This window comes from Postia placenta, assembly GCF_002117355.1.
Source record: "Postia placenta MAD-698-R-SB12 unplaced genomic scaffold POSPLAscaffold_9, whole genome shotgun sequence".
NCBI lineage: Eukaryota > Fungi > Basidiomycota > Agaricomycetes > Polyporales > Adustoporiaceae > Rhodonia > Rhodonia placenta.
The window spans coordinates 1,851,436-1,863,297 of record NW_020169840.1 but is presented as its reverse complement, the minus strand read 5'-3'; the positions used below and the strand labels follow the sequence as shown (position 1 = coordinate 1,863,297).

Sequence of the window (11,862 nt, the reverse complement as noted above, 5' to 3'; positions counted from 1 at the left end):
TTCGGCGGTCTGTGGGGCGTAACATAACGCTAATGGGCGAACACGTCACTCATGATGCATACATACTGGAATGAGTTTGGACTTACTAGAGTGACATGGAGAATTCTTCTCAGTACAGGGCGTCAAGTAGCTTGTGCGCTTCGACAGATTCAGATCGTACAAATTCTGACTTTTCTGGGCTTTCTGTGCGCTTTTGCATCATGGATTGCCCCAAATGACATGTCGACGCGGCGAATACGCCATCCACATGATCCGATGTTGCTTCAGGGACCTCATCAACTGCACGTATGAAGGACGCTGTCTCTTACGAGAACAGAGAGAGCCAGTATGTATGATGTCACAAGTACCTGTAGTGTATTGAGCCTGAGGAATAAGAGAAATGAGTCATTACTAAATGGACATACCTACAGATGACTGGATCCCTCACTGTGAGCATTGACTACCCCATTCTTGGGCTACTTGGGAGAAATATTCTGTTGATAGCGATGTGGCGTTGGCGTTTGTGTTGGCAACACAAACGCCAACGCCACATCGCTATCAAAGAAGAACCCACCGCTGAGAATTGTCACCACCGGTGTGAGCCCGCTAGCGAAAGGCGCCTCAAGCCCCTATAACGCAAGTAGACACACAGAATGAAGTGGCTCGGAATTTTTCTCGATCTAAAAGCTGGCACTTCCGCGGGGGTTTCATGTATTCCGGCAATCCTAATAACGACAGACCTCCCACACTCTGTGACGAAGGTGAGCAAAAAACTGCGGAAAGCCACGACGTGGAAGCTACTGCGGCGACACAGCGTTCTGCGCTACTTCATCGCATAGTGTTCGGATGCTCGTCTTGCATCGCGGTGTGCCAATCTCCTTCGCACACCTATTAGAGCGCTGCCACCCCGTCTACGCGCCTACTTGCGCCTACCACGGCGCCTACACTTACGCCCCAGCGCTTAGCCCGGTTTTTAGGAGCCCAGCACTGTCAACGGCGCAGCTCCTCCTTCCCGGAGGATGCCGTGATGCGCGCACGCGGGAGATGGACGCACCCACGCCGACTAGATCGGATGAAACAGCCTTCGACGAAGATACGCATGCGGACGCGCCGTCGGTGAAGTGCCTGCGGAGTCCATCCGGAGTTTGCGCCTGCGTGAGTTGAAGGAGGTGTATTTCGTTCTGCTCACAGGAGGATACTGCGGAGGACTCAGGAGACGATGCGCGAACCTGAAGATCTGCTCACTTTCAAGCTGGACTGAATCCGTGTAGACCGTACGCGTATTCAGTAGAAGTCAGCCTGTTGTGAATGCGGAGAGTCTATCAATATTGGAATTGCTGTCAAGCGTGCACGCGTGCACACTGGACATATGTCATCAGTAACTCGCAACTCTACGTCAGCCTCACCCGCTGTTTGATGCGGGCTATCTTGGGCGTCTGCAAAGTCAAGCAAAGTCACTTATTAGCGACGACGGCGGGAATGGCTTAGCTTTGGTTGATTGCTATTCGGCACGTCCTCAAGCCCTTCTTCAAGTCGCTGAGCCTTGCCGAACTGGTGCAACTTTGGGTGGATACTGCGCCACACACTCCGACCGGAGAGCGCGAGTGACTACCAGAACGTTGCAAGTTAGGCTGTAATCGTGGACTACGGCTCCATAAAGAACACTATGTTCCTGCGTTTCGACAGGAGATTGTGGTGCCAGACCTGCGCCACCTATGTCAATCAGAACCTTGGGCGCATCTCCTCTTCCTCTACGAGACGCCCCGCACGCGCGCAATTTTTGGTTCCTTCCGCGACGTGCTCTCTTACAGTAGACTGCTCAACGTTGCACACATACTGTGAGAAAGGTTTAGCACAAGTCAATAATCCTCGCCCGATCTTCGCTACTAATCCAACGACGAAAGTCAGGACTAGCACAATCACTTTAGTATCACTGAAACCATGTTTCGCACCACAGTCAGCACCAGATCCCATGTACAACTTTCCGGTCGTGCGGACGTTCTCCTATCTCCTGCATTGTATAGATCTCCAGAGGGCGGAGACAGTCCGATCTTCGTCAACAGGGAATTCAGTCTCCAGATATTTTTGGCGGCTGTCTCCTAATACCACGCACCCCAAGCGTCAGACTAGAACAGATTCCGAGGCTACTATGAAGGCCGGTCCCACAAGGAATGGACGATTTCTTGGCACGGTCAGGTCAAGGCAACAACGGTCCCTGACAGGCGCTCTGAGAATGAATGCAGATCAATGATACATTCCAAATTCCTGAAAATACCAGTGGCCTTAATCCGCAGGTGCGCAATCGCTCTGTTGCAAGGTAGGGATCAGATCGCACAATTTCACAGTGCCCTCGTGCTTGTCGCTCTCATACCAAGCCCCTTCATATCTGCTCTTACTGTCGACACTCAGGCCCCTTTGCGTACGATGTGTATGTGGCGAGGGACATGCTAATGCATCCCAAATACTAGACGCTGCTCATACCTGTACCGCGGTCATACGCCGATCTCGTCCAACCATTGCTCTATCTTTACAAACCCTTCTTGACTGTCCAGAGCGCGGCTGTCCGGCACTACGAGCTTATCCACGGCGGCATCCTTCCAAAGCCTGTTCTCCGACAAGCCGGCGGCATCACCCTCTCCGCATAGAATCGCGCACGGGAACTTTGGCTCGAAGTCGAATTCGCTTAGAGGAGTGGGAAGAAGCATTGCGGAGTTGTGTATGCTAGAGGGGTCAAACGGGGGGGAAGAAAGAGAGGCATTTGACGCAGGGGGGGAGATAAGCAACAGGCCGGACGCGGGATACGACGAGATGTATGTCTGCGCTATGAGTGCACCTGAGCCGCGTGCGATGATGACGGGTGCGAAGGGAATGGACGTGAGGCGAATGTGTGAAGACAGCTCTGAGAGAGACAAGTTAATATCAGTTTTCCGTTCGCATATAAGCAGGCATGAAAAGGCTCGCGCTCAAGGGCTACAAGTTTATAGCTCCAAATGGAGTGCGCCAGAACACGCAGGCGTTTGGAATAGACGAGACGTTGCAGTAGGAGGATCTCGACAACGTACCGCCTTCATAATGCTCCATTAATGCCTGAGAACTCTTTGGTGGCTTTGCTGGTGGCGCCAAGTCTAATTCCAGACACGTAAAGCCCTTCTCTGCAAACATTGAGGCAAATTTCCTCATGCTTTTCATAGGTTTCCATCCGGTAAGTGTAGCGAGATTAGAATTGAGCAAACGGAACTCCAGATTGTAACATCCGCTCACCCATGTTGTGATCCGGAATCCCAGCCACTCGCTGAGACGAAAACGAGCGGGGTGGGAACTTCGCGAGGAGTGTTCGGCGGAGGGGTGCGTAGTATATATGCGGTCGATGAATGGCGAACTGACGTGGCGCCGAGATAGCTGATGCTAAGCGTAATGGACCGAAAGACATTTTGATATCTGAAGAGTCCCATGACCGTTCGTGCAGGAAGGCAATAAATTAGGTATCTCGTTCAGTTCAAGTTATAGGTCCGTGTGTACGTCATTTAGACGCCGAAAGGTGCGAAACCTCAGTTTGGAATAGTACCGCTGACCGACATCACCCGCACATACTGTATGCATTGACGGGAAGATCTCATCGAAGGCTATTCGAGATTGTGTAGCATAAGGCTCGAACCGTGGAAGGATAATAGCACGCAATACACACGAAATATTCCGAGGGCGTAACATTCAATGAGACAACAGTAACAAAGATAAATACGTAGGCGACTTCTACAGTCTAATTTGTCTGAGCCCCGACAGCCTGCACAAGGCATGTGAGCACACGGAAGTAACATACGTAGAAACTGTAGACGTACCAAACGCTTCAGGTGGTCCATGAAGACCTGCAAGCTCACATCGTCTGTGAAAATAGCCTGTCCTGCACCAGCACCGGCAGCTGTGCCGTACATGCTGGTCGACATATGCGTCGTCGATGGGTTCAATTTTGACAACAAGAATCTTGCCTGACTGCCACCCTGATCACAAACAATGTATCGCGGAATCGGGAATCGGTCAACAAGCAAATCCTATATACAGGGCAATCAATGAAGGCTTGAGACAGATGTATTTGCAGAAAACCATACCTGTGCATCCCCAACGGGTCCCTCCAGGACCTCCTTGAAGTTCTCGTAGCCCTCTTGATCTTGGTAACCCGCCTTGCGCCACTGGGCAATCGTCTCTCCATGGAAAATGAGAATGTGGAAGAAAGTATCGAGCAACAGGATGACATCTGGCTTGATGGACACACTGTCCAGCAAGACAGGCTGCGACTGAGTGTCGAACGTGTACGACATGAGTGTCGGCTGTATCATGATGAGCGAGTTATTAACATCTTCCTCGTTCAGAACATGTCTGTCGGGGCGCATGTCAACGAACGCCGCCGGTAAGCTTCAAGAGTAGCACTCACCGGTAGAACGCTGTCTCGTCCGGACTGTTGTTGAACACCTGCAAGAATTGACTTCTCCGCAAGTGGAACATGAATTGCGGGTAGATGCTGAAGTTGTCCGACAGCCGGAAGCTCGCCGGGTCCTCCTTCCGGTAGTCGGCAAACTTCTGGCACAGCCGGATCAGCATGCGGTCCAGCCAGCGCAGCACATCCGGCGAGTCATCAATCTCTGCTTTGAATACCGCGATCCGCGCCATCAACACCGCCGCCGCCTCCTGGTCGAATGACGCCGCGATACTTGGCGAACCTGCCTCGGCAAAGTTGCGCGCAATCGTCGTGACGCGCAGTCGCTGCTGGCCGGACGAGTGCTGGTAGTGCGTCACGAACTGGATAAGTCCCCGCGACCCGGGCTGCAAGGGCTGACCAGCCGGGGTGACAACCTCGAAATACACCGCTTCAGCTGTGCGAGGGGTAATCGCGTTGATTTTCCATGCAGACGTCTGCCCGATACCGATCTCTGTCTCGCCAACACATGCCGACTTCTTGCCCGATGAGATGGCATGACCAATGAGACCAGAAACCTTCAGCTCCTTAGTTGTCTATGGAGATGCAGTAACAGTCGTCAGATATCAAATGACGTCATACATTTACTCAACCTACCTGTACATCAAAGGTTGCATTGAAGCCCATTTCAAGGTGGCCTTGTTCATCCTTGTTGAATATGCGTAGGAAGCTCTGTTTGAAGATGGACGTCGCGAAGGAGTCTGACAGAACAATGACACCGTTTGTCGAATTGGGTAGCGACTTCATTTCCAACAAGCCAACCTGGTCCAGACATCCCGCAAACAGGTCGACGATATGACCGTTGTTCGACACACGCTTTGCAAGACCTTCGTAAAACTAGATACCCGAAATGAGCCCTGAATGCGACTTCGATCCTGTTTCATTGTCCTGACCTTGATCGCGCGCTTGTAATGCTTCGCGCTGTCCCGATCAATATCATGATGCGAACGGATCGGCTCCTTCAACTCGTTGTTAACGACCATGCCAGGCCCCTCGGTCGCGGGTCCACCCGAAAACACCATGATGCGTGCGCCCGTGTTCGGAAATGTCGTCTGTATGCGATGAATACACACGCCTGATGTGTCTCACGCGAAGATTACTCACTTCGAGCAGCCCAACCGCAACACTGACCGCAACACCAGTGCAGCGCAGCGGCCGCTTGTCGTTGGCAACCGGCCACGGGTCTCTAGCAAGCGCCTCGAGGATACCGGTGAGCTGAAACTCGCATTGCGACACTGGCAGGAGGAAGCGAGCAGCACCGAATGTCTGTAACGGTTGGCCGGGACGCGGTGCTGCGCGGTTCTGCGAGCTCAGTCCCAGCATGTCTTGGATATGCTTTGGCGAGTACTCCTTGCCGCCTCGGAACACATATGACTTGCTGCACTCAGCATAGCCTAACTCATGCACTTGTGTCTGTTCACGGTCGATTTCGCATCGAGTTCGCGCGGGAAGACAGCAAGACGCACCATAGTGCCGTATGTGATCAAACCAACCAGAGCAAATGGCGGGATCAGGCTGAGACTGACAACAAGCGCATCACGGAGAGCCTTGAGATCGTCCTCGTCCAGACATGTGTCCACGACAAACAAGAATATCGGGGGAACCTGTGCGGGGCGAGAAAGGGTGTACTCGATTGTGGTGTATTTTGGCAGGAGTTCAGCGGGAAGATTAGTGTTCGAGATATCCTTGTAGTGAGGGGGGAAGGCATTGCGCTGCAGACAGAATGGACAGATCCATAATTTACCGCGGATATCGATCTGACTGGTGGAATGTGTTAGTGACGGCTTCAGACAGGATGACCGGCCATCTGCAGCGGGTGCAACGCAACTGTGAAAGCCCAGCCCCTAGTGATACACTCTGAGCATTCTACAACATCCGCGTCGAGGATTCTTCATTGCCCCGCGCGATGAACCCGCAGCATATACCGCATGAATGATAACATACGTACCAATATGGATTAAGCACCGCGCGGCAAGGAGGTTTGCATGTCACCGGCTCATACAAGACGGGTGGAAGGTCCTCGCGCTGTTTCAACGGAGTGTATAAGGCCGATATCGGCACCACCGTGCGCGTCGCTTCGATCCTGGATGAAGGCCAGACATTCCAAGACAGCCGTACGCCGTCGCGCTCCTCGACATCTTCGAAGTTCAGCATAGTATAGTTATCAAAAGCGAGAACAAGAGGACGCCGAAGGAACAAACAACGAAGGAGATGAGCTATGCGTTCTCAACCCATTATTGAGACTTCGTCACACCGACGTGTCTGTATGCACTTATTTGTGCGCGGTGGCTGAACCGGCGGCATGAAAGGCAGCAACTACTTGGAGTCAAACGAACTACTGCCTCAATCTGTTAGAATTCTACACTTCCAGGACATTCCGCTCTGTAAAAGGTTCACTGAGTCTGAAGCATTAGGTTGACAATGTAGCACGAGCACTCGTCCAGTCGATATGACAGCTCTATAGTCAATATTATCGCGCGACTCCAGGCTTCCCGTGTTTCATGAGAGCCGTTCATTGAGTAGGTCTTTCTGTCGTTACTCCACCTCCTTGCTTCCTATTACGGTCACTTAACTGCCTGAAATAGCTGGAAGCAACGCCCGATGCTCACTCGATGTGATGTCATCAATACAATAAATTCATCATGTGGACGCACATCTTCTGGTGTTCTCTAATTGCCCTGCTTGTGACTGCGACCGTCCCTCAAGGCCCTTTTTTGTTCTCATCGAGCTTCAAAACGATGACATCAGGTCATAACGGTGACCGTCTTGGCTCTGCTGCGCAAGTAAGCGAAATCTATCCGACTGCGCGGTCACTTGCAGTCAGCGCCCTTCGAGTCCGCAGCAGTTTAGAAGTCGCGAGTATCCACTCGTTGCGGGGTGGGCAACGAGCGCTTAGCATGCAAAACGCTATCGCGGGTTCCGGGACCCATCCGCGCTTTCTCCGACTCTATGAAATCCCAGAATGTGACGAGAACCTCTCTGTTCCGACCCTCATCTGGGCCGCACTCAGCCCAAGCTGCTCTGTCAGACGAGCATCACCTCCAAATTCTCGCGCGTCTCGACTAGAACTAGACGAAGAGATTTTGAACATAATTAGCAAATGCAGCCTCAGAGCTTAATGTCGACAATTACGGCCTCGTTCTACGAGCTCCAACTCGTCTATCTTGTCTTAGTCTGCGCATTCTTCCTTTTCTTAGATCGACAGCTCTCGCGACGGAGGCGACACTCCGAGCACAAGTCGAAACCTCAACAAGACATTAGTCTTCTGGGCGATGGTGTTACCAATATCACAACAGGAATGGGCACAGCGGTGTCTAAGTTGACGAGGCAATATCTGACTGTATACGCAATCGTAATGGGTGAGCTCTTGCATGCATGGCGCAAATTCTCAGATAAATCATCTTGTTCAGGCTCGGACTGGCTGCAGGGGCCGTACATTTACTCCCTCTACAGAGAGCAGTTCTCTCTACCGGAGCGGCTTGTTGCTGTGCTATTTGTAACAGGGTTTACGTCTGCAGGGCTTGCTGCTCCACTTGTAGGCGTGTGGGCTGATCAACAGTGAGTGCGTTCATTGCATGCCACATGCGTAGCTGCTGAATGGAATGGTGGTCTGCAGTGGTCGGCGGAGACTATGTCTCACCTTCTGCGTCACGTACACGCTCTCTTGCCTCTCCGTTCTTTTCCCTTACTACCCCATATTACTCCTTGGCCGTTTCCTGGGAGGCATCTCGACGTCGATCTTGTATTCAGCCTTTGAATCATGGCTCATCTCGGCATCGAGCTCACTTGCCCTGTCGCAATCAGACCTGTCGGGAATAATGGGTCAGGCTTCACTGGTGAATGGCATTGTCGCTGCCGTAGCTGGAGTCGCCAGCAACCAGTTGGTGGCGTCGACCGCCTCTTTCACTACACCCTTCATGGCCAGTGTTGCCCTGCTTCTGCTGGCGTGGGTCGTCATCAGAGGAACGTGGAATGAAAACTACGGCAGTGGCGGAGGCGCCGCCGCCGCCACTTCTGATCCACTGCAACTTAAGCGTCTTGGCCAGGCGTTGAAAATTGTTCGAAGCGGTTAGTGCCTTCTCTTGAAGGTGGCAGTTCAGGACAGCTCATCACAGCATGACAGAACCGTCCCTCTTGGTCATCGGCCTTACGCAAACATGCTTCGAGGGCTCCATGTACCTCTTTGTGTTCAACTGGGTACCAGCTCTGCAGGAGTCGGCTGGCTCGCAAAATGTGCTTCCGCTCGGCTATATCTTCTCCGCCTTCATGGTCAGCATGATGATCGGCTCTCTGCTGTACACGTCCGTCGTCTCGATCTGTGCCCTCTTCGATCCCACTGCGTACGAGGTAACTACAGCCGGCTCCGGCGGGGACGGGCCGCTGGCACTGCACGCGAAGCTGAGCTCGCTCGTGTGCGCCATCAGTGCGCTTACGTTTGCAGTGAGCATCGAGAGCCGGGACGAGCACGTGCGGTTCTGGGCGTTCTGCACGTTCGAGGCGTGTGTGGGCGCGTACTACCCGGTGCAGGGCATGCTCCGTGGGACGCTCATCTCGAATGAGCACCGCGCGACCGTGAGTGTTGTCTTCTCATCTCGTTGTGTCTGGCGTGTACTAAAGTCTGCCCTGTGTTTCAGCTGTCATCCCTGTTCCGTGTCCCGCTGAATGTTTTTGTGGTTGTGTCTCTCTTGACAGGCGTGTCCTCAGCGCGGTATACTGTACTTACCGCCAGCTCGCTTATGTTGGTGTTGTCGTCCATCGTGACTGGATCCTTCCTCGTAGACCATACCCCTTCATTTACTTCTACAGCACCCCATCCTGCTTGATAGCTGGTCCCTCTATTTTCATAAATCTATGTACAGTTACACTGACATTCCTTATCTGCCTCAAGGTTCTGCCAGATGTCATTTTGAATGGCTCAAAATTTCAACTTGTTCGTCGGCTTCGATCCGTGTTTCAGGAACTCGGCTTGAATAAGACATTGCATCCGTGCTGTATACCGCCCTACTACTCAAGGTTGGAAGTTCGATCTCTTGTTGAAACGTTGGTTTCTCACTGAGTCTCCGGTCATAGCGATGATCGTGGAACAGGTATTACGACAATATAAGATTCCACGGATGCGGGTCTGCAGACTGCCCGGTAAGGCGTGCTTAGAAGCCAGCTCGTTTCTTTACTGTCAGGTTCCAACTTCCACCGCCTCGTTTGACGTTTGAGCTCACTTGATCCCAGGGTGTTCTCCGTTGCTGCGGCGACCGAGGGATTCGCATCATTCGAATCCGCCCTGTTGACAGATTGATCGTGCGTATAGCCCCCTGCGTCTCTTCTGTGATGTCCGAGTTCTGCTTCGCTCGATATCGGCCAGCGAATACTGTGTGGGGGATATTAGTCAGCACTCGCAACCAAGGAATCGTGTCCGCGAGCTGTCGATCACCACGATGAACAATCGTGTCTCAGCAGTTTGCTTCTGTTCCTGTGGCAGACAACCAGCCAGCTACTAGAATGAAAGACCACCCGCCTCATGCTACCATCGTAAGAGAAGCTGTTCGAACTCAAGGGGTGGTACTGATGCCCCGATAGCCCCTCGTAATGCTATGATGCACCACATGATGGTCGGCCAGGTCTTCGCGGCTCGGGAGTTCCAGCGCTACGTATACGCGGCTGGCTATGTATATGTACGACTGTGTCTCGCTGCACCGCACGGTGGATGTTTCCCTCAGTGTCGGATACTACGGAACCCGCTAGACGTTGTTTGCTCATCCAGTAAGTACTATGGCTATATTTGTGGCCTTGCGAGCTGATTGTCTTCACAGCTTGACGTGGTGTATCATATACGTCAAGTAGAAACCGCTCGTTGTTCTGCACCTACATACCCACGGCTGCACTGATACATGCTCTGGGCGTCTTAAGCTCCATATATGTCATCTCATAGTCCCTCCCTGTATTCGGTTGCAGATACAAATTCACGACTCAACTACGCTCCAACGGGTGCCTGGACCCAAAGCTCATCGCTTTGCTCGTACAATGACTCTACTTACTATGGCACAAACACACCAGGGTCATCAGTGTTATTCGAATTCAATGGTGAGCAGATATTCCTACTGATAAGATAGTCGCAATTTCAACGACGTACAAAAGGCACTTTCGTTGCTGTGTACGGTGTAGTCGGGTCATCGGGCACAAATGCAACATTTGTTTTGGATGGGGATAAAACCAGCAATTACGTCGCTCCAGTTCTAGCAGGCCCCTCTTTACAACCGCTCTACTCCTCGGCCGCAGACCTCCCAGACGGCGTGCACACGCTGAATATCACTGCTGGCGGTGATCGGACGACGTTCTGCCTTACATCCATAGAGTACACTGGCTATCCCGAAGCGATGCCTGTCAAAGTGACGTCTCACGCCTCCGCAGCGTCCTCTACGTCATCTGCATATGCAGAACCGCGGAGAAGCCTTACGCCTGGTGTCATAGCGGGTATCGCAGTGGGTAGTGTAGCAATGCTAGTCGTTGTTCTCTTAGCCATCTGGAATGTTCGACGTCGCACGCGGAGGGGGCGGAGGCCGCGGAAGGGCGTCGACATCATTTTGGATGGTAGGCTGTTTTGCACGTTCAAACACATCTGCGGGCTGAATGCTCACATGCACGGCTCCAGATATGACAGACCCTCCGCCTCCATCCTTACCCTCGACCGACATCCTGCGGAAATTCGTTGCCCAACACGGTGGCAATCTCGCGGTCTCACACTCGAATACCACCTCATCCGGCCCTACGTCTCAGGGCGCGTCCTCGACGGTCTTCACGTCTGTCATTATTCTTACACCTCCTGTTTCTGTGTCATCGGACAACCACAATCAAAATACCGCCCCTGCTCCCTCTTCACGATAGATAACTTGGACTGGACTCTGACGATACTGCCGCATCACGCCGATTGGACTATATACTCTGCCATTCTCTTACAACAGACATCGACTCACTTGTAGACTACGCTTACTTATATGGGTCAGGGATATCTTATCGAGCTGTATAATCATCATTGTTTATCATCATGAGGTGTGGGCGTCAGACTTCGCAGCACCTACGTATGTCCAGCAAGAGTAGTCATGTTTCCCAGACAGAGGTGCTCTCAGAATTGCGTATCATGGCGACCATTGAATATGGTTCGCAGGGTGATGTTAATGGCAGTCCGAGCGGCATGCTTCATCGTGCAGCGTCATTCTTCATGCCTTCTTGATCCCGAGGATGGCGTGGGCAGCAAACAGGTTAAGATGCATCCAAAGTTAGCAAATATTGATGACGATGTAGGGATATAAAGGGGAATTCGTATGTTGAAATGCCAGTCTTGTCTAGCAACGCTGTTGCATATCCAACATACGTACGTTGGCACAGATGATCTAGAACGAATACGACATGGCGACACTGAG

The 11,862-nt window shown here is 52.3% G+C and overlaps 3 protein-coding genes across 3 annotated transcripts; 1 reads left to right on the top strand and 2 right to left on the bottom strand.

Annotated features, from left to right (window-relative positions):
• Window positions 1-2,471: 2,471 nt before the first annotated feature.
• Window positions 2,472-3,493, bottom strand: POSPLADRAFT_1182441 (hypothetical protein; the record flags this gene model as incomplete). Its single annotated transcript, XM_024488922.1, has 3 exons — window positions 3,241-3,493; window positions 3,042-3,160; window positions 2,472-2,878 (listed from the first exon to the last, which is right to left on the bottom strand). The coding sequence occupies exons 1-3, from the start codon at window positions 3,429-3,431 to the stop codon at window positions 2,472-2,474; spliced, it is 717 nt and encodes a 238-aa protein (XP_024338087.1). The 5' UTR covers window positions 3,432-3,493.
• Window positions 3,494-3,736: 243 nt separating this feature from the next.
• On the bottom strand, window positions 3,737-6,601 carry POSPLADRAFT_1058212 (hypothetical protein; the record flags this gene model as incomplete). Its single annotated transcript, XM_024481009.1, has 9 exons — window positions 3,737-3,760; window positions 3,816-4,025; window positions 4,083-4,350; window positions 4,406-4,983; window positions 5,045-5,284; window positions 5,341-5,499; window positions 5,552-5,860; window positions 5,914-6,208; window positions 6,396-6,601. The coding sequence occupies 9 exons, from the start codon at window positions 6,599-6,601 to the stop codon at window positions 3,737-3,739; spliced, it is 2,289 nt and encodes a 762-aa protein (XP_024338086.1).
• A 964-nt stretch (window positions 6,602-7,565) lies between these two features.
• Window positions 7,566-9,332, top strand: POSPLADRAFT_1066514 (hypothetical protein; the record flags this gene model as incomplete). Its single annotated transcript, XM_024482085.1, has 5 exons — window positions 7,566-7,806; window positions 7,858-8,005; window positions 8,064-8,515; window positions 8,571-9,019; window positions 9,082-9,332. 5 exons carry the CDS (start codon window positions 7,566-7,568, stop codon window positions 9,268-9,270), a joined length of 1,479 nt encoding a protein of 492 aa, XP_024338085.1. The 3' UTR covers window positions 9,271-9,332.
• Between the last annotated feature and the right edge of the window lie 2,530 nt (window positions 9,333-11,862).